Source organism: Haliotis rubra, unplaced genomic scaffold (assembly GCF_003918875.1).
Source record: "Haliotis rubra isolate DU_JTF1 unplaced genomic scaffold, ASM391887v1 Scf873, whole genome shotgun sequence".
NCBI classification, from domain to species: Eukaryota; Metazoa; Mollusca; class Gastropoda; order Lepetellida; family Haliotidae; genus Haliotis; species Haliotis rubra.
In genome coordinates, this window is record NW_025767605.1 from 264,909 (window position 1) to 287,807 (window position 22,899).

General features: G+C 35.4%; 1 protein-coding gene and 1 long non-coding RNA gene across 3 annotated transcripts in view; both read left to right on the forward strand.

Annotated features, from left to right (window-relative positions):
- LOC124263234 (autophagy-related protein 9A-like) overlaps positions 1–22,899 on the forward strand; it is a 216,914-nt gene that overhangs the window by 143,990 nt on the left and 50,025 nt on the right. The window contains exon 16 of the mRNA XM_046697826.1: positions 21,203–21,312. Within this exon, the coding sequence (XP_046553782.1) occupies positions 21,203–21,312 (110 nt within the window). The remainder of the gene's footprint in view (positions 1–21,202; positions 21,313–22,899) is intronic.
- On the forward strand, positions 738–12,015 carry LOC124263231. 2 transcript variants are annotated; one of them, XR_006894793.1, is made up of 5 exons: positions 738–848; positions 1,039–1,211; positions 6,224–6,396; positions 11,418–11,615; positions 11,971–12,015. It is a non-coding gene; the product is annotated as an uncharacterized LOC124263231 (long non-coding RNA). The 2 variants fall into 2 exon arrangements; XR_006894792.1 differs by lacking the exon at positions 11,971–12,015 and having other exon boundaries at positions 11,418–11,622.

The following is a 22,899-nucleotide window of genomic DNA, read 5'->3' on the forward strand; positions in this document are numbered from 1 at the left end:
CGTCCGAAATCATTTTGTTTCCGGAGCATATTGATCCATCGTCAATAAAAGCTGGATAGTAATTCAGTTACGGTATTGATACACATGAGTACATAATCAATCATATTACAGTAATGAGATAATTGAAGACCTCTTTCTACCTTGAAAAAACAGCCTCCGGTAGAATGCATTTGTAGTTACGCCCTTGTCCTCCGGCATGTAATGCGGGGGGGATATGGTCGACGCCTTCTCCCGTCCATTCGTCCGTCAACATTTTGTTTCCGGAGCATAACTCAAAAACGTTCAATATTCAAAAAAAAAACACTGGTAGATGTAGCAAACAGAACCAAAGGGGTGCCTTTTGCTATTTACAGATTTTTGTCATTTTTATTTGTCTCGGTTTCCATGGAAACGTTTTGGACCTATATTTAAAGGGAGGGGTGGGTTTCGTTTCTGGAGCATAACTCAATAACTGTTCAATATTTTTCTGCAATAATTGGTAGATATATCAAACAGAACCTAAAGTGGTGCCTTTTGCTATTAACAGATTTTTGTGATTTATTATTTTCTCGGTTTCCATGGAAAGCGATTCAGACTTAGTCTCAAAAGGAGGGAGGGTTCGTTTCGAGACACAGCTCGAAAACCATTCAATATCTTTCAAAAGAACTTGGCAGATATATGAGACAGATCTTGAAGTGGTGCCTTTTGCTATTTACAGATTTTTGTCATTTTTAATTTTCTCGGTTTCCATGGAAATGATTCGGACTTAGTCTCAAAAGGGAGGGGTAGGTTTCGTTTCCGGAGCACAACTCGAAAACTTCTTAATATCTTTCAGCAAAACTTGGCATATATGTGAGGCAGAACCCAAAGTGGTGTCTTTTGCTATTTGCAGATGTTAGGCATTTTTTATCCACCCGGCATGTAATGCGGGGGGATATAGTCGTCGCCTCGTCCGTCTGTCCGTCCGTAATCATTTTGTTTCTGGAGCATAACTCCAAGACCGTTCGATATCAATATCTTTCTACAGAACTTGGCAGATATATGAGACAGATCTTGAAGTGGTGCCTTTTGCTATTTACAGATTTTTGTCATTTTTATTTTTCTCGGTTTCCATGGAAATGATTCGGACTTAGTCTCAAAAGGGAGGGGTAGGTTTCGTTTCCGGAGCACAACTCGAAAACTTCTTAATATCTTTCAGCAAAACTTGGCATATATGTGAGGCAGAACCCAAAGTGGTGTCTTTTGCTATTTGCAGATGTTAGGCATTTTTTATCCACCCGGCATGTAATGCGGGGGGATATAGTCGTCGCCTCGTCCGTCTGTCCGTCCGTAATCATTTTGTTTCTGGAGCATAACTCCAAGACCGTTCGATATTTTTCAACAAAAATTGGTAGATATATCAAACAGAACCTAAGGTGGTGCCTTTTGCTATTTACAGATATTTGTGATTTATTATTATCTTGGTTTCCATGGAAACGATTCGGACTTAGTCTCAAAAAAGAGGGGTGGGTTTCGTTTCCACAGCACAACTTGAAAACCGTTCAATATCTTTCTACAGAACTTGGCAGATATATGAGACAGATCTTGAAGTGGTGCCTTTTGCTATTTGCAGATTTTGTCATATTTATTTTTCTCGGTTTCCATGGAAACGATTCAGACTTAGTCTCAAAAGGGAGGGGTGGGCTTCATTTCCGGTGCACAACTCGAAAAGCGTTCAGTATCTTTCAACAGAACTTGGCAGATATATTAGGCAAATGTTGAAATGGTGCCTTTTGCTATTTACAGATTTTTGGCATTTATATTTCTCATGATTTCCATTGAAATGATTTGGACTTAGTTTAAAAAAAAGTCAAACTGGACTTTAAGTAACTGTCAGATGATTTGTTCTTTCAAATATGTAGGGGCCGGGGGGATATGTCATCTCCTGATGACTCTTGTTGCTATAATCAGTGCTGTTATATTATACTGCCTCTGAATTTGTACTGCCCCTCTATTGTGTACAACCATAGTGATACCTTTGTATGGATTTGTGAACTTAGTTAATTTTACCAATCCAATTGTTAGTTACAGCACATTTCTTAGTTCTTTGTTTTCAGTTTCAGCTTGGGAACACTAACAATTATTTAATGGTTACAAATTCCACATCAAGCCATAGCAACTGCAGATCTCACAAGAAGATTAAACACCAGTCAGCTGAATATAATTCAGAAGTCATTCTCAAACTGTGTGCATATTTTATGTAGGCAAAACTGTAAATTTTGTTTGCTTGTTTTACCTTGAAATGTTGTTGATTACTTTTGTAGTATTCTGAATATATAAAACATAAATTGTGCCAGCTTAGCAACATTTCATTTATCATATTTTACCCTTTTTATTGGAAATTTCATGAAATTGCATCACTACCGTCACAAAATTTGTAGCGTCATTTTGAAAAGAAAAATATCCAAAGCTAAAATCATTTAATGTACATATGTATTAGAATCTATAGTTTTACAATATAACATGGCTAATGAGTTTTGAAATTTAAGATTTATTGTTTAAAGAGGCTAACAAGCCAAAAACTTCCTTTCATTTCTGATTTGAACAATACAGTAATATGTAGCAAACAATTCAGAATGAAAATATGAGTTGTATTGTGCTTACTTGAAGCTCTACTACCACACATACTGGCACTACACATTCCAGACATAAACACATAAATCAATTATAATGCCATCCGGTAATTACCGAGCACCTAAGCACATCGATCGCAACACCGCAACTAACGTCTCCTATTTTTTGTGGTTTACGTGACTAAACATGCTGCTGGTATGCATCATATTTACCCCAGAAATATAAGTTTTATTGACGGCTATAAGATTCTAACGTTGCATTATGCCATACGGTTGACCTTACCCGGCGTTCTGGCGACATCGCTTGCTGTCCGGTAATTCTGCGCAGCAACTGATCGCATAACATCCAGCTGGAGATCCGAAGTATGGAGGCGTATTAGGGCCAGATTATTTTCAAAAGTCTCTTCAGCAATGTAACTAAGAGTGTATCATATTAAATCCAATTATGAATAATGAAGAAAAAGGTTTAAAAGTCTGAAGAAAACGAATTTTCATAAAACTGTTAATGTATGTCAATTACTGTTATTTACTTACCTTTAGTGATTAAAAGCCAGTCTCTTGTAGAAATGTCCCGATTTCAAAGCGTAAATGTGGTAGCAGGCGATGTTTACCTTCGATCACGAAGTACGCTATTGCAGCTCGCATGAGAATTACTGGATGCACAGATTACTGGACTCACTTGTATAATTAAATAAGGAAAATGTTATGTCTCTTACATCATGTTTTTGCTGTATAACTAAGAATAGAAAGATTTGATTTCGTCTTGTATCTCTTGTTGCTTTGTAAGAGTTTTGCCATCATTACTTTTTAGACGAGTGAAGGACTCGTTTAAGAAATTCCTTGTTTCAAGACTTAAAAAATATTGAGTGGGTTTTTCGCCCTTTTCGGTCCAAACTACCTTTGATCTAACTATAAGACCCTCGTTTTTGTTTTATTTAGATTTTCTAATTGTTCATTATAGTCATTGATTTGTTTTAATAAGGTAGATTTTGTGTGGGTGTCATTTGTGGGTGTCTTGTCTGACGACTGGAAAAATTATAACAAAATACCATTTAGATGCACCAATGACAGTAAACTGCAATGGTTCCAATATAGAATATTACATCACATCTTACCGACAAATATAAAGCTATTTGGGTATATAAATAATTCAAAATGCAGCTTTTGCCAAAAGCAGATTAAAAAACTGGAAGCAGATTAAAAAACAGAGTGCCACCTTTTCATGTTTTCCAGAATGAAATTAGACATTATTATATGATAACAAAGTGCTCCTCTTTAATGGAGTGTAATATCAGCGCCTTTTATAAGTTCTGGTCTTCATGTCATGAACTGTTCACATGATTTGTACATCATATGCTTGTATTGTATTGTAACCTGAATGTCCTTTGTTGAGTTTTCGGAATAGACTGTAAAACATCTTTAAAAACAATAAAAAAAATAAAAAAAGGAAAATGTTGTGGCATGGACAGTGGCATTAATAGACCGATCCAGTCCCGGACGATAAGCCCCGCCCGCCGTTTTGGCGTTAGGGGACAACCACCGCCAGTGAAACGTACGTGATTGAGAAAATTGTTGATGAATTCTGCTTGTGGTACTTTGGTATCTGTCGTTTGTGAATGATATTTAAAGAGGAAAGTTATACGTACTTTATTTTTATATATTTTAGTTGACAGATTGCAATTGGCGAGTGAAAATGTGTTACATGACCGATGAAAATTCGTCTCGGCGAGCTGCTGAGAGTGGGAAGAGTATTTTATTTCGAACCAAATAATGTATCTGGCAATTCACGTCCATCTAAGATATTAGCAGGGGAAGGGTAACTGAATTATGTTGTTTGTTTTTTTCCCCTAAAAAATTCCCTTCGTAATTTTTTAAAAACCGTGAACACAACCACATGTTCAAGTTGCACATCGTGTCAGTATCTATAAATAGATTATATACACTGCGCGTGGCACCTGTATTTAATTAACCCTTGTTCAAATTTAGTTAAATCAATAATGTGAAAACTCTACCTTTTAACTCATTAAGGCCGAGAGATGCATATATGGGGCAAATTAATCATCTCCTCACAGTGAGTGGCGTGTTTATGGGGCAGGTAATTGGCAGTTTCTCACAGCAAAGAGCCACATATATCCGTCAACAGAAAGCACCTCTTATTCAGCGAGAGACGCACATGTGTGTCGTACTTTTAAAAATCGTACTGTACCTATTATTTCAACCAATTTAGTAGGGCTGAGCAAATATTAGCTTTTCTTACGAGACATGCTACCTTCAGTGTCAATCAGAAGAAGTATTTAAAGTGTTTTGATAGCAATTGCTAATCATTATCATAGGCTTATACAGCGTTTGGCAAATGAACACATGTAGAAAGGGGATTATGATGTGTTTACAGAGGTAAGTGTCTGGTACTCTTCATTGGGAATGGATAATAAAATACTTCTTATGCACATTGATTGAATTAGATGTAATGGTTTCGAGGTTACTGAAGATTATATTTTCTTCAACTTCCTAATAAATAGGAAACTATACGAAATTTCAAGGACATACAAAGAAATCAAACACAATAGAACAGTTTGAATTTACTTTTTAGGTATTATTACGGTGTCATGTTTCATATAATGAAACATAATGTATAAACACAAATAATTATACATCCATTCTCAAATAGATTAGACATAATTTAACTTACTACTACTACTAATAATAAGTTGATAATCTTTTACTACGTTTGTCACAAAACACAGTAAGTTGGTAATTCAAAAACTTCTTAGACATAGACAGAAGTAATATCATAAGTTATTACATGTAAACCATACAAAGGTATTTCAAGTATTTTTGTTCAAGCTGTTAAAAGTTTCATGTTGATTTGAATTGTCAGTTTTCTGTGCAATTTACATGAGCATTGTGTAAAACATTTCTATTTGATCTCTGTAATTATCAAATCCGGTGTAATTATCACGTGTAACAATGAACACAGTCTCTATTGATCCATCGTCAATAAAAGCTGGATAGTATATCAGTTACGGTATTGATACACATGAGTACATAATCAATCATATTACAGTAATGAGATAATTGAAGACCTCTTTCTACCTTGAAAAAACAGCCTCCGGTAGAATGCATTTGTAGTTACGCCCTTGTCCTCCGGCATGTAATGCGGGGGGGGGGATATGGTCGACGCCTTCTCCCGTCCATTCGTCCGTCAACATTTTGTTTCCGGAGCATAACTCAAAAACGTTCAATATTCAAAAAAAAAACACTGGTAGATGTAGCAAACAGAACCAAAGGGGTGCCTTTTGCTATTTACAGATTTTTGTCATTTTTATTTGTCTCGGTTTCCATGGAAACGTTTTGGACCTATATTTAAAGGGAGGGGTGGGTTTCGTTTCTGGAGCATAACTCAATAACTGTTCAATATTTTTCTGCAATAATTGGTAGATATATCAAACAGAACCTAAAGTGGTGCCTTTTGCTATTAACAGATTTTTGTGATTTATTATTTTCTCGGTTTCCATGGAAACGATTCAGACTTAGTCTCAAAAAGGAGGGGAAGGGTTCGTTTCGAGCACAGCTCGAAAACCATTCAATATCTTTCAAAAGAACTTGGCAGATATATGAGACAGATCTTGAAGTGGTGCCTTTTGCTATTTACAGATTTTTGTCATTTTTATTTTTCTCGGTTTCCATGGAAATGATTCGGACTTAGTCTCAAAAGGGAGGGGTAGGTTTCGTTTCCGGAGCACAACTCGAAAACTTCTTAATATCTTTCAGCAAAACTTGGCATATATGTGAGGCAGAACCCAAAGTGGTGTCTTTTGCTATTTGCAGATGTTAGGCATTTTTTATCCACCCGGCATGTAATGCGGGGGGATATAGTCGTCGCCGCCTCAATCCGTCTGTCCGTCCGTAATCATTTTGTTTCTGGAGCATAACTCCAAGACCGTTCGATATTTTTCAACAAAAATTGGTAGATATATCAAACAGAACCTAAGGTGGTGCCTTTTGCTATTTACAGATATTTGTGATTTATTATTATCTTGGTTTCCATGGAAACGATTCGGACTTAGTCTCAAAAAAAGAGGGGTGGGTTTCGTTTCCACAGCACAACTTGAAAACCGTTCAATATCTTTCTACAGAACTTGGCAGATATATGAGACAGATCTTGAAGTGGTGCCTTTTGCTATTTGCAGATTTTGTCATATTTATTTTTCTCGGTTTCCATGGAAACGATTCAGACTTAGTCTCAAAAGGGAGGGGTGGGCTTCATTTCCGGTGCACAACTCGAAAAGCGTTCAGTATCTTTCAACAGAACTTGGCAGATATATTAGGCAAATGTTGAAATGGTGCCTTTTGCTATTTACAGATTTTTGGCATTTATATTTCTCATGATTTCCATTGAAATGATTTGGACTTAGTTTAAAAAAAAGTCAAACTGGACTTTAAGTAACTGTCAGATGATTTGTTCTTTCAAATATGTAGGGGCCGGGGGGATATGTCATCTCCTGATGACTCTTGTTGCTATAATCAGTGCTGTTATATTATACTGCCTCTGAATTTGTACTGCCCCTCTATTGTGTACAACCATAGTGATACCTTTGTATGGATTTGTGAACTTAGTTAATTTTACCAATCCAATTGTTAGTTACAGCACATTTCTTAGTTCTTTGTTTTCAGTTTCAGCTTGGGAACACTAACAATTATTTAATGGTTACAAATTCCACATCAAGCCATAGCAACTGCAGATCTCACAAGAAGATTAAACACCAGTCAGCTGAATATAATTCAGAAGTCATTCTCAAACTGTGTGCATATTTTATGTAGGCAAAAACTGTAAATTTTGTTTGCTTGTTTTACCTTGAAATGTTGTTGATTACTTTTGTAGTATTCTGAATATATAAAACATAAATTGTGCCAGCTTAGCAACATTTCATTTATCATATTTTACCCTTTTTATTGGAAATTTCATGAAATTGCATCACTACCGTCACAAAATTTGTAACGTCATTTTGAAAAGAAAAATATCCAAAGCTAAAATCATTTAATGTACATATGTATTAGAATCTATAGTTTTACAATATAACATGGCTAATGAGTTTTGAAATTTAAGATTTATTGTTTAAAGAGGCTAACAAGCCAAAAACTTCCTTTCATTTCTGATTTGAACAATACAGTAATATGTAGCAAACAATTCAGAATGAAAATATGAGTTGTATTGTGCTTACTTGAAGCTCTACTACCACACATACTGGCACTACACATTCCAGACATAAACACATAAATCAATTATAATGCCATCCGGTAATTACCCGCGCACCTAAGCACATCGATCGCAACACCGCAACTAACGTCTCCTATTTTTTGTGGTTTACGTGACTAAACATGCTGGTATGCATCATATTTACCCCAGAAATATAAGTTTTATTGACGGCTATAAGATTCTAACGTTGCATTATGCCATACGGTTGACCTTACCGGCGTTCTGACGACATCGCTTGCTGTCCGGTAATTCTGCGCAGCAACTGATGCGCATAACATCCAGCTGGAGATCCGAAGTATGGAAGCGTATTAGGGCCAGATTATTTTCAAAAGTCTCTTCAGCAATGTAACTAAGAGTGTATCATATTAAATCCAATTATGAATAATGAAGAAAAAGGTTTAAAAGTCTGAAGAAAACGAATTTTCATAAAACTGTTAATGTATGTCAATTACTGTTATTTACTTACCTTTAGTGATTAAAAGCCAGTCTCTTGTAGAAATGTCCCGATTTCAAACGTAAATGTGGTAGCAGACGATGTTTACCTTCGATACGGAAGTACGCTATTGCAGCTGCGCAGAATTACTGGATGCACAGATTACTGGACTCACTTGTATAATTAAATAAGGAAAATGTTATGTCTCTTACATCATGTTTTTTTGCTGTATAACTAAGAATAGAAAGATTTGATTTCGTCTTGTATCTCTTGTTGCTTTGTAAGAGTTTTGCCATCATTACTTTTTAGACGAGTGAAGGACTCGTTTAAGAAATTCCTTGTTTCAAGACTTAAAAAATATTGAGTGGGTTTTTCGCCCTTTTCGGTCCAAACTACCTTTGATCTAACTATAAGACCCTGCGTTTTTGTTTTATTTAGATTTTCTAATTGTTCATTATAGTCATTGATTTGTTTTAATAAGGTAGATTTTGTGTGGGTGTCATTTGTGGGTGTCTTGTCTGACGACTGGAAAAATTATAACAAAATACCATTTAGATGCACCAATGACAGTAAACTGCAATGGTTCCAATATAGAATATTACATCACATCTTACCGACAAATATAAAGCTATTTGGGTATATAAATAATTCAAAATGCAGCTTTTGCCAAAAGCAGATTAAAAAACTGGAAGCAGATTAAAAAACAGAGTGCCACCTTTTCATGTTTTCCAGAATGAAATTAGACATTATTATATGATAACAAAGTGCTCCTCTTTAATGGAGTGTAATATCAGCGCGCCTTTTATAAGTTCTGGTCTTCATGTCATGAACTGTTCACATGATTTGTACATCATATGCTTGTATTGTATTGTAACCTGAATGTCCTTTGTTGAGTTTTCGGAATAGACTGTAAAACATCTTTAAAAACAATAAAAAAAATTAAAAAAGGAAAATGTTGTGGCATGGACAGTGGCATTAATAGACCGATCCAGTCCCGGACGATAAGCCCCGCCCACTTCGTTTTTGACGTTAGGGGGACAACCACCGCCAGTGAAACGTACGTGATTGAGAAAATTGTTGATGAATTCTGCTTGTGGTACTTTGGTATCTGTCGTTTGTGAATGATATTTAAAGAGGAAAGTTATACGTACTTTATTTTTATATATTTTAGTTGACAGATTGCAATTGGCGAGTGAAAATGTGTTACATGACCGATGAAAATTCGTCTCGGCGAGCTGCTGAGAGTGGGAAGAGTATTTTATTTCGAACCAAATAATGTATCTGGCAATTCACGTCCATCTAAGATATTAGCAGGGGAAGGGTAACTGAATTATGTTGTTTGTTTTTTTCCCCTAAAAAATTCCCTTCGTAATTTTTTAAAAACCGTGAACACAACCACATGTTCAAGTTGCACATCGTGTCAGTATCTATAAATAGATTATATACACTGCGCGTGGCACCTGTATTTAATTAACCCTTGTTCAAATTTAGTTAAATCAATAATGTGAAAACTCTACCTTTTAACTCATTAAGGCCGAGAGATGCATATATGGGGCAAATTAATCATCTCCTCACAGTGAGTGACGTGTTTATGGGGCAGGTAATTGGCAGTTTCTCACAGCAAGAGCCACATATATCCGTCAACAGAAAGCACCTCTTATTCAGCGAGAGACGCACATGTGTGTCGTACTTTTAAAAATCGTACTGTACCTATTATTTCAACCAATTTAGTAGGGCTGAGCAAATATTAGCTTTTCTTACGAGACATGCTACCTTCAGTGTCAATCAGAAGAAGTATTTAAAGTGTTTTGATAGCAATTGCTAATCATTATCATAGGCTTATACAGCGTTTGGCAAATGAACACATGTCGGCGAGAAAGGGGATTATGATGTGTTTACAGAGGTAAGTGTCTGGTACTCTTCATTGGGAATGGATAATAAAATACTTCTTATGCACATTGATTGAATTAGATGTAATGGTTTCGAGGTTACTGAAGATTATATTTTCTTCAACTTCCTAATAAATAGGAAATATACGAAATTTCAAGGACATACAAAGAAATCAAACACAATAGAACAGTTTGAATTTACTTTTTAGGTATTATTACGGTGTCATGTTTCATATAATGAAACATAATGTATAAACACAAATAATTATACATCCATTCTCAAATAGATTAGACATAATTTAACTTACTACTACTACTAATAATAAGTTGATAATCTTTTACTACGTTTGTCACAAAACACAGTAAGTTGGTAATTCAAAAACTTCTTAGACATAGACAGAAGTAATATCATAAGTTATTACATGTAAACCATACAAAGGTATTTCAAGTATTTTTGTTCAAGCTGTTAAAAGTTTCATGTTGATTTGAATTGTCAGTTTTCTGTGCAATTTACATGAGCATTGTGTAAAACATTTCTATTTGATCTCTGTAATTATCAAATCCGGTGTAATTATCACGTGTAACAATGAACACAGTCTCTATTGATCCATCGTCAATAAAAGCTGGATAGTATATCAGTTACGGTATTGATACACATGAGTACATAATCAATCATATTACAGTAATGAGATAATTGAAGACCTCTTTCTACCTTGAAAAAACAGCCTCCGGTAGAATGCATTTGTAGTTACGCCCTTGTCCTCCGGCATGTAATGCGGGGATATGGTCGACGCCTTCTCCCGTCCATTCGTCCGTCAACATTTTGTTTCCGGAGCATAACTCAAAAACGTTCAATATTCAAAAAAAAAACACTGGTAGATGTAGCAAACAGAACCAAAGGGGTGCCTTTTGCTATTTACAGATTTTTGTCATTTTTATTTGTCTCGGTTTCCATGGAAACGTTTTGGACCTATATTTAAAGGGAGGGGTGGGTTTCGTTTCTGGAGCATAACTCAATAACTGTTCAATATTTTTCTGCAATAATTGGTAGATATATCAAACAGAACCTAAAGTGGTGCCTTTTGCTATTAACAGATTTTTGTGATTTATTATTTTCTCGGTTTCCATGGAAACGATTCAGACTTAGTCTCAAAAAGGAGGGGAGGGGTTCGTTTCCGGAGCACAGCTCGAAAACCATTCAATATCTTTCAAAAGAACTTGGCAGATATATGAGACAGATCTTGAAGTGGTGCCTTTTGCTATTTACAGATTTTTGTCATTTTTATTTTTCTCGGTTTCCATGGAAATGATTCGGACTTAGTCTCAAAAGGGAGGGGTAGGTTTCGTTTCCGGAGCACAACTCGAAAACTTCTTAATATCTTTCAGCAAAACTTGGCATATATGTGAGGCAGAACCCAAAGTGGTGTCTTTTGCTATTTGCAGATGTTAGGCATTTTTTATCCACCCGGCATGTAATGCGGGGGGATATAGTCGTCGCCTCGTCCGTCTGTCCGTCCGTAATCATTTTGTTTCTGGAGCATAACTCCAAGACCGTTCGATATTTTTCAACAAAAATTGGTAGATATATCAAACAGAACCTAAGGTGGTGCCTTTTGCTATTTACAGATATTTGTGATTTATTATTATCTTGGTTTCCATGGAAACGATTCGGACTTAGTCTCAAAAAAGAGGGGTGGGTTTCGTTTCCACAGCACAACTTGAAAACCGTTCAATATCTTTCTACAGAACTTGGCAGATATATGAGACAGATCTTGAAGTGGTGCCTTTTGCTATTTGCAGATTTTGTCATATTTATTTTTCTCGGTTTCCATGGAAACGATTCAGACTTAGTCTCAAAAGGGAGGGGTGGGCTTCATTTCCGGTGCACAACTCGAAAAGCGTTCAGTATCTTTCAACAGAACTTGGCAGATATATTAGGCAAATGTTGAAATGGTGCCTTTTGCTATTTACAGATTTTTGGCATTTATATTTCTCATGATTTCCATTGAAATGATTTGGACTTAGTTTAAAAAAAAGTCAAACTGGACTTTAAGTAACTGTCAGATGATTTGTTCTTTCAAATATGTAGGGGCCGGGGGGATATGTCATCTCCTGATGACTCTTGTTGCTATAATCAGTGCTGTTATATTATACTGCCTCTGAATTTGTACTGCCCCTCTATTGTGTACAACCATAGTGATACCTTTGTATGGATTTGTGAACTTAGTTAATTTTACCAATCCAATTGTTAGTTACAGCACATTTCTTAGTTCTTTGTTTTCAGTTTCAGCTTGGGAACACTAACAATTATTTAATGGTTACAAATTCCACATCAAGCCATAGCAACTGCAGATCTCACAAGAAGATTAAACACCAGTCAGCTGAATATAATTCAGAAGTCATTCTCAAACTGTGTGCATATTTTATGTAGGCAAAAACTGTAAATTTTGTTTGCTTGTTTTACCTTGAAATGTTGTTGATTACTTTTGTAGTATTCTGAATATATAAAACATAAATTGTGCCAGCTTAGCAACATTTCATTTATCATATTTTACCCTTTTTATTGGAAATTTCATGAAATTGCATCACTACCGCCACAAAATTTGTAACGCCATTTTGAAAAGAAAAATATCCAAAGCTAAAATCATTTAATGTACATATGTATTAGAATCTATAGTTTTACAATATAACATGGCTAATGAGTTTTGAAATTTAAGATTTATTGTTTAAAGAGGCTAACAAGCCAAAACTTCCTTTCATTTCTGATTTGAACAATACAGTAATATGTAGCAAACAATTCAGAATGAAAATATGAGTTGTATTGTGCTTACTTGAAGCTCTACTACCACACATACTGGCACTACACATTCCAGACATAAACACATAAATCAATTATAATGCCATCCGGTAATTACCGCGCACCTAAGCACATCGATCGCAACACCGCAACTAACGTCTCCTATTTTTTGTGGTTTACGTGACTAAACATGCTGGTATGCATCATATTTACCCCAGAAATATAAGTTTTATTGACGGCTATAAGATTCTAACGTTGCATTATGCCATACGGTTGACCTTACCGGCGTTCTGACGACATCGCTTGCTGTCCGGTAATTCTGCGCAGCAACTGATGCGCATAACATCCAGCTGGAGATCCGAAGTATGGAAGCGTATTAGGGCCAGATTATTTTCAAAAGTCTCTTCAGCAATGTAACTAAGAGTGTATCATATTAAATCCAATTATGAATAATGAAGAAAAAGGTTTAAAAGTCTGAAGAAAACGAATTTTCATAAAACTGTTAATGTATGTCAATTACTGTTATTTACTTACCTTTAGTGATTAAAAGCCAGTCTCTTGTAGAAATGTCCCGATTTCAAACGTAAATGTGGTAGCAGACGATGTTTACCTTCGATACGGAAGTACGCTATTGCAGCTGCGCAGAATTACTGGATGCACAGATTACTGGACTCACTTGTATAATTAAATAAGGAAAATGTTATGTCTCTTACATCATGTTTTTTTGCTGTATAACTAAGAATAGAAAGATTTGATTTCGTCTTGTATCTCTTGTTGCTTTGTAAGAGTTTTGCCATCATTACTTTTTAGACGAGTGAAGGACTCGTTTAAGAAATTCCTTGTTTCAAGACTTAAAAAATATTGAGTGGGTTTTTCGCCCTTTTCGGTCCAAACTACCTTTGATCTAACTATAAGACCCTGCGTTTTTGTTTTATTTAGATTTTCTAATTGTTCATTATAGTCATTGATTTGTTTTAATAAGGTAGATTTTGTGTGGGTGTCATTTGTGGGTGTCTTGTCTGACGACTGGAAAAATTATAACAAAATACCATTTAGATGCACCAATGACAGTAAACTGCAATGGTTCCAATATAGAATATTACATCACATCTTACCGACAAATATAAAGCTATTTGGGTATATAAATAATTCAAAATGCAGCTTTTGCCAAAAGCAGATTAAAAACTGGAAGCAGATTAAAAAACAGAGTGCCACCTTTTCATGTTTTCCAGAATGAAATTAGACATTATTATATGATAACAAAGTGCTCCTCTTTAATGGAGTGTAATATCAGCGCCTTTTATAAGTTCTGGTCTTCATGTCATGAACTGTTCACATGATTTGTACATCATATGCTTGTATTGTATTGTAACCTGAATGTCCTTTGTTGAGTTTTCGGAATAGACTGTAAAACATCTTTAAAAACAATAAAAAAAATTAAAAAAGGAAAATGTTGTGGCATGGACAGTGGCATTAATAGACCGATCCAGTCCCGGACGATAAGCCCCGCCCACTTCGTTTTTGACGTTAGGGGGACAACCACCGCCAGTGAAACGTACGTGATTGAGAAAATTGTTGATGAATTCTGCTTGTGGTACTTTGGTATCTGTCGTTTGTGAATGATATTTAAAGAGGAAAGTATATGCATTACTTTATTTTTATATATTTTAGTTGACAGATTGCAATTGGCGAGTGAAAATGTGTTACATGACCGATGAAAATTCGTCTCGGCGAGCTGCTGAGAGTGGGAAGAGTATTTTATTTCGAACCAAATAATGTATCTGGCAATTCACGTCCATCTAAGATATTAGCAGGGGAAGGGTAACTGAATTATGTTGTTTGTTTTTTTCCCCTAAAAAATTCCCTTCGTAATTTTTTAAAAACCGTGAACACAACCACATGTTCAAGTTGCACATCGTGTCAGTATCTATAAATAGATTATATACACTGCGCGTGGCACCTGTATTTAATTAACCCTTGTTCAAATTTAGTTAAATCAATAATGTGAAAACTCTACCTTTTAACTCATTAAGGCCGAGAGATGCATATATGGGGCAAATTAATCATCTCCTCACAGTGAGTGACGTGTTTATGGGGCAGGTAATTGGCAGTTTCTCACAGCAAGAGCCACATATATCCGTCAACAGAAAGCACCTCTTATTCAGCGAGAGACGCACATGTGTGTCGTACTTTTAAAAATCGTACTGTACCTATTATTTCAACCAATTTAGTAGGGCTGAGCAAATATTAGCTTTTTTCTTACGAGACATGCTACCTTCAGTGTCAATCAGAAGAAGTATTTAAAGTGTTTTGATAGCAATTGCTAATCATTATCATAGGCTTATACAGCGTTTGGCAAATGAACACATGTCGGTGAGAAAGGGATTATGATGTGTTTACAGAGGTAAGTGTCTGGTACTCTTCATTGGGAATGGATAATAAAATACTTCTTATGCACATTGATTGAATTAGATGTAATGGTTTCGAGGTTACTGAAGATTATATTTTCTTCAACTTCCTAATAAATAGGAAATATACGAAATTTCAAGGACATACAAAGAAATCAAACACAATAGAACAGTTTGAATTTACTTTTAGGTATTATTACGGTGTCATGTTTCATATAATGAAACATAATGTATAAACACAAATAATTATACATCCATTCTCAAATAGATTAGACATAATTTAACTTACTACTACTACTAATAATAAGTTGATAATCTTTTACTACGTTTGTCACAAAACACAGTAAGTTGGTAATTTCAAAACTTCTTAGACATAGACAGAAGTAATATCATAAGTTATTACATGTAAACCATACAAAGGTATTTCAAGTATTTTTGTTCAAGCTGTTAAAAGTTTCATGTTGATTTGAATTGTCAGTTTTCTGTGCAATTTACATGAGCATTGTGTAAAACATTTCTATTTGATCTCTGTAATTATCAAATCCGGTGTAATTATCACGTGTAACAATGAACACAGTCTCTATTGATCCATCGTCAATAAAAGCTGGATAGTATATCAGTTACGGTATTGATACACATGAGTACATAATCAATCATATTACAGTAATGAGATAATTGAAGACCTCTTCTACCTTGAAAAAACAGCCTCCGGTAGAATGCATTTGTAGTTACGCCCTTGATGAAAGGTTTGTCCCATGACAAGTGTAAAATAAACAGATGCGATGTTATATCATTGGACAACCTGCTTTATGGAGTCACGCCCCTCTTTGTAATGTTTATGCATGCATGCACATCTGTAATCTTATGAACCTCGTTTACATTCAGTATAAATATAGGCTCGCCCATCTTCATAAATATTTGGGGGGATTAAACTGCAAGTTTGTACATTATAATAATTCAGTATCGTGTCACTTTTTGAATTCTATAATACGTGTACTTTAATTTGGATATTCATTCATATCAAGGTGAAGATTATATTTACATGTACAGCAAACTATTATGTACTGGCTGTGTGCGTAAAATGTATATGAAAATAAATACTATCTCTACTCAATGGTTGGATTTCAATCACTTTGTTTTACTTATCGAAAAACACTAAAATGTGTTTTTGATCTCTGAGATCTATCTGCTCCTATTTGTCTTATGTGTATATTTCATAGATTGTTACAATTATGTATGTTTACAATACACAAACTGTTACATGATAGCTTGAGTTGTTAAAGCCGAAACCCAGCATATCGACTGGTCAACGGTATAGCCAATAAGCAATCTCTATCCAGCTGTTGAGTGACCAAACGTGGTCTTCAGAAATTTCGACCACGCCCCATCACCTGTCCCTTCCTCTGTGACAGGTATCTCATGATACGATTGGTCATAGACAACAAATCATCAGCCACTATATTGAGCGATTCAGATACCGCATGTTCTATTGGGGAAATTTGATGACGCCCTATCACGTGACTCTTTGTTTTATGTCTATACAAGGAATCTGTATCATGCAATTTTTATATGTATGTTCGTATGATAACGTATGTTTTTGCATTAAATATAGATGAAACAAAGTTATGATGTGCTCTTTGTTAGTCACAGACTAGCGTAATAGTACTTTCCTTGAAATATTCAGTATACAGTATAACTATCGGCAAAACGCTAATATCGTTGAAGATTATAAAGCATGTATGTAAATTACAGTATGTCATGGTCATAGATATTTTGTAAAATTCAACCTCACACAATGATATAAAAGAAAGAATTTGTTTATTTATGTCTCATCTCTTACATACAAAGAAAACATACATATGTTGATGAAACATAAATGTACAAGTCGCCAAAGATCTACAAGAGAAACTTGCAATAAAATTACATAAAACGTTGCCATACATGATATGTATTCACACCTGCTTTCTTTTAACTTGTATCTTTCCGACACAATTAAACAATCAGAGCTTGTTTGTACGACTAGACAGTTTCCTGTCATCCCCGAAACCTTCCAGGGAAATCAGGTGTGAATAGCACTAATTAGCTCGCAACAGCGAGCCGGGCAATCAGCGAGGGGTTCCAGGTGTTGAGTAGTGAAGTGTCTCTCGGGCTTAATGAGTTAATGAACAAAGCAGAACAAAATATTTCCCGTCTACTACTTGGTGCACCTTATTTGTCTGTATATATTAATGTAAGCAAATCAATCACAGCCTAACCTATTTGATCTTATTTGGAAATCTGGGAACGGTTATTGGGCCTGTAAACAGTATGTTTCCATGGATGTATCTGGACATACCCAGAAGCAAATATTCAGCAGCTAATCTGCAGCAATTCTCAGTAAAGTTTCCCTCTTCAAAATCTGTACACCATCCTGAAATGACCCTGAATATATGGAAATCCATTTTTTTAATCATCCTTTCCAATTTATTTTTATATGTGTATACTTTGTTGTGGAATCCTAATTTACAAACTTCCACAGTACTGGACTTCATGAACTGCCAGCATTTATGTACAGGTATGTAATAGCACCAGAACACAAAGAAGATCCAGGATACAGTCTGCACCTGTGCACTGATCCATCTTCCAGAAATAGGAAACCTGTGATGCAAAATCTTTGAACAGAGAGGATCAACAGTTATCCAGACAATTAACTAGGATTGAAATAGAATGTTACACAAAATACAAATATACTTCTTTTTCTTCAGAGATATTTAACTGCTAACTACTAATGTAAGTAAGGTACAAAGAATATATCCTATATATCCTAAAGCTTTTTGTCAATAAAATTACATATTGACATTATTGCTTCTTAAACAATTATAACCTTTGTTTTATTAAATCTGAGACCATATCCCTACGGGACACAACACTAATTTTGATCTATTTCCTTTTCTCAGATACTTACTAGTGTCATAAAAATTATAGTGAAGTTGATTCAAAATTTGGTAAAAGTCATAACACAGGTTTAGGAAAAGACATGAAAATGTCCTGGAGCTTTCACCTCCTGCAAACCAGTGTGCAATTTAATATGAAGCTCATTTTCAAAATAACCATCAACAAACCTTGAACAATTTGTCCAAAACCAACATCTTAATAAACACTGCTTTGGACCAGTCTTCAAATATTGGTAACCTCCTCAAAAGCTGATGATTTCAAAGAAGTATTACATCAAATCTGGGTTTCAAATATGTGTTTCATTATTCATTCCAGTTACATGAAAAGTCAACTGAGAATTTTGTAAGTTATTCTGTTCTAAGAGTGAATAATGCCTGACCAGGGTGTGACCAAAACGTAGCCTTTGTTTTTTTCAAATTCTCTGGATGTTGAAATAACTTTATTATGAGTTATGATACTAGTAATCACTTTCAGAATAATCTTATCAGTAAATATATTATTTAAAATACCCAAGATATCTTAAAGCAGGAGCCAACAAGTTAGTTAGTACCAAGTGATTGTTTTGCCATGATATATATAGTGTTTGTTTGCCTAGTTCTGCCTTAATATCACATGAAACTGATATGCCAGTCAATTAAGTAGTTATTTATAATTGATTAGATTATTATTATTTATTTTATTACCTTTCCACGTTTACTAAAGGACACAAGATCTTAAAACATACCTTGCTATCATTTCCAGTGAACTGATTAAACTGACAGTTATATTATAACTCCTAAAATGTACCAATATACCTCCCCTACATGTAAACAAATTATATTGTAACAAAAATTCAAAACAAATAATGTTCTCATAGTTTTGAAATACGCTTTTATTTCACTCCGTCCAATATTCCAGAAAGTCAGTATTCTTCTCACATAGTGTTCGTCTCCGATCCACATGGAGTAAAGTAATTCAATTCAAGGTTCCATCTCTTTTTAGAAATTCTGAAATATTTAAGTCATGGTTTTATAGACACTCATTTGAATTAATTTGGATATTTGGATATTACGTGATAGGCAACTGCTGACGCTGACTATATTTCCGTTTGAATAAAAAAGATATTACTCCTCGAATATTTTGCACTATTAACAGATACGTTTTACTGTACTGCAGTATAGGCCTTCAGATTGTGCTTTTGAAACTTTAAAACATCCTAAAATGTGTGACAAATTTAAGAATATCTAAGAGCGAAGGCATCAATATCAACCACATTGTTCTTTAATGTAACAAGTTTTGCTATTTCGGTGGACCCTAACCGAAATCAAATCACTGTCAGATTTGTTTGCATTGTGTCTCGCCTTTCTCACCTGTCTCATTTCAGCTTTATGGCATACCAACTTAATGCCCAGTAGTGACTAAAAACGTTAAGCAAAAACAAGTTTGTAGTGACTAGAAGTGTCCGTGTTTATAACACTTGCAGAATCTTAAACTGCTATTTGTTGTCATCTGTTGGTAATGATTTTGTACATGTGTGAAAGTGTGGAAATTCGTGCAAATTCTCACCTTCGAGCAGACGTAGGTTTCGTGAACGATGGTGCCGACATTTAACTGATCGTGTGACCTATCGCACTCCTTGATCCGCCTCAAATCTGGTGTCTTGACCGTAATGGTTTTGTTAAAGGTACACATCAAATCACAGCAACATGTAATAGACATAGCGAGTGCTAATGGCAAAATCCGAAGCACATCCCTTCTGAGGCATCGTTTGACCCTGGAAATAAGTCTGACAAATCCACAAAGCGCGCCTGGCCAGTCTATTGTTACAGTAGTGACTTTTTTTTATAACAGCCAGTTTTATATGTTTACCGGTACTTTAAAAGCTGATTTAATGAAATTTGTCAGTCAGATATTTCAGAATGTTTGAAGAATATGTAATAGGCAAAAGATTTACTTAGATGTCCCTGTCATGTGAAAAACAGGTAAAGACTGTATGTTTCGGAAATGACATTGTGGCAGTATATAATGTCACTGCTGTAACGGCCCTGACACAGCTGTTCTCTTCTTTGTCAGAGCCGTTACACTAACTGTAACAAAAAAACTCATACTTATGTGCTTATTAATTTTAAACATTTAATACAAAATGTTTATGTTACATAAGATTCCAAAACAGTTGATATCTTTGAATTTAGATACAAACCATATTAAATGTCACTGCTGTCACAAAATCTGTCCTTACCGTAACAAAACCAATAATAACGACAACTACTAATAATGTCAGTTGTGACACAATAACTGGTCTTCAAAGTTTACTGAGCATATGGTTTCAAATGATTTCCCCCTACTGTCTAAGGTACTTGGTAATGGTTAGGATATGCCAAAATCTCTGATATCATCTGTAGTCACCATTTTTGTGATAAAATTCAGAAAAATGAAGTTTTTGTGTCAGTTTTTGACAGCCAGGTTTCCTCACTGCAATTGCTTGCAAACAGGAAGTACAATTAGCAGACAGTCCAGGGAGTCATGTTTATTACAATTTATTTTTGGATGTTACGGTAGTGAATGAAACCTTTTGACAAAGTTTGACCTTTTTTTACAAAATCTTTTTCCATACATGAAATGGCCAAACCACACCAAGCATGTAGCTGTAGCATCACTAGTTATGATATGTTAATCAATGTCTGTTGAAAAACCTGAAAAAGACCAAAAAAATCAAATTGCACATCTGCCTCTGGAGTTGTCACACATGAAAATTGAGTAAAATTGGGTGTTTTGAGGGGTTTAGAATAGATATAAAAATATTCTCTTCCCAATTTTATTCACTATAGTGAATGCAATGTGTCACTAGACAAGTAATTCCAGTTTAATCAATTCCTGCAAGAATTCAGTTTGTTTTATTGACAATTTCTTTCAGGAATGTTGCATTCTTTGCTGGGTCTGTCTTAGCAGTTTTGGCATTGCTGACTGTTATTGATGAAGATGTCCTCAGTGTGGAGCACATCCTTACCACCATGACAGTAGCAGGTATGTGTAAAATATTATGTACTCTCTGATGAAATAGATAATTGTACCCCTTTATCAATGCTGACAAGAAGAGGGGATATATTTTATGATCTTGTATTTAGATACTAATTTCTTAAAAGTGTATGAACACACAAGACATATTATACCCTAATTATACTGATGAGTATATAGGATTGACCCTTACATGACCCACAATGGTTATGAAACATGGTAGAAGCTGTTGAGGTTGTAGATTGAAGGCTTCCCCAGCAGCAATATTCATATGCTTATGTGTAGTGTGAAATGCTTAATGCACATTCATACTTCCAAAAATACCCACTGATTTTGAAAACAAATGAGTCTCTTTTATGAATGCTATCTCAATATACATATGTTAAAACTCATCATATCTCATGTCAATCACTTTCTCTTGTTCTTTTGACTGGAGTGGATATGACCTGGAACAAAGTTTTCAGACATTCTCTGAACTTCCCAGTCGAACACACCCATCGTCCAGTCACTGATACAGGATATCTCTTGAAGCCCATGCAGAGCATGTGACCTGTCCCTTTCTGATCATGTGACCACCAGCTATAATCATTCTTCTTCTTGTCATACTGGGCTGCTGATGTCCTATGTTGACTTAGATAAATTGCTGTATACCGGTGATGAAGATCATTCTTGGGGGCGAAGTTTGACTTTTTTGGCATCTTAGAAGAGGATAATTAATCTCTAAAGCTTGGGCAAGGACAACATAGGGTCCAGGAAGTGGAAACGTTGCTAAACAAGGAAATATTTTCATTATTTGATCATCACACATGTATAGACTGTATCATAAATCTGAAGAGATGGGTCCCTCTGCAAGAAAAAGGTGTAGCAATTATAAAAAAAGGCTCAACATTTATCTACATTACCAATCCCAACAGAAGACCATTTCTTTGATGCTCCTTCCAACTCGTATCTTGGTGAGAACTTACAATGTTTGTTTAGAGGCTCCAATGTCTCCACAGATCCGCCAAACACTCACATTTGGCTGACCCTCCATAATGGGTCATCTGCCGCGTGAGGTTACGGCGATCTCTCCTGGATTGCCGATTCCTTGTGGACCAGGGATCATTCCTCCTTCTACTAGTGTATTTTCTACTCTGATGTGTGTGATGTTACCTCCTTTACTTCCGTCTCATGTACTAGGCTTGGTTAGATTTATTCCTCCTCCACCTACTGTCTACATCCAACATACAACCTCTTCTGGATGATTGTTGATGCCTCATCCAATCCTGTCTACTTGCCGCTACCGTCAGTGTCTGCTCTGGCGTTTCCAGATTATCATTTGGCAATCCCTTGGATATATCATTTGCTGAATCATTTGACTTTTATTTATATGTCTCATTCATCGAGGCCTCCTCAGCCGATCCTTCCAGTTTCCTGGTATCATCATACACAAGACATTCAACTATCCTTCACTCAGTGGTGCAAGGCATGTTCGTCGCTTTGAAGAACGCTCAACAACCAGATCCTTCTACTACTTGTCAACATTCACATTCTGTGAGTTTGTTGCCGTGTCCTTTTCATCAATGTTGCCTTCACCACCCTCAGATAATGTGTCTA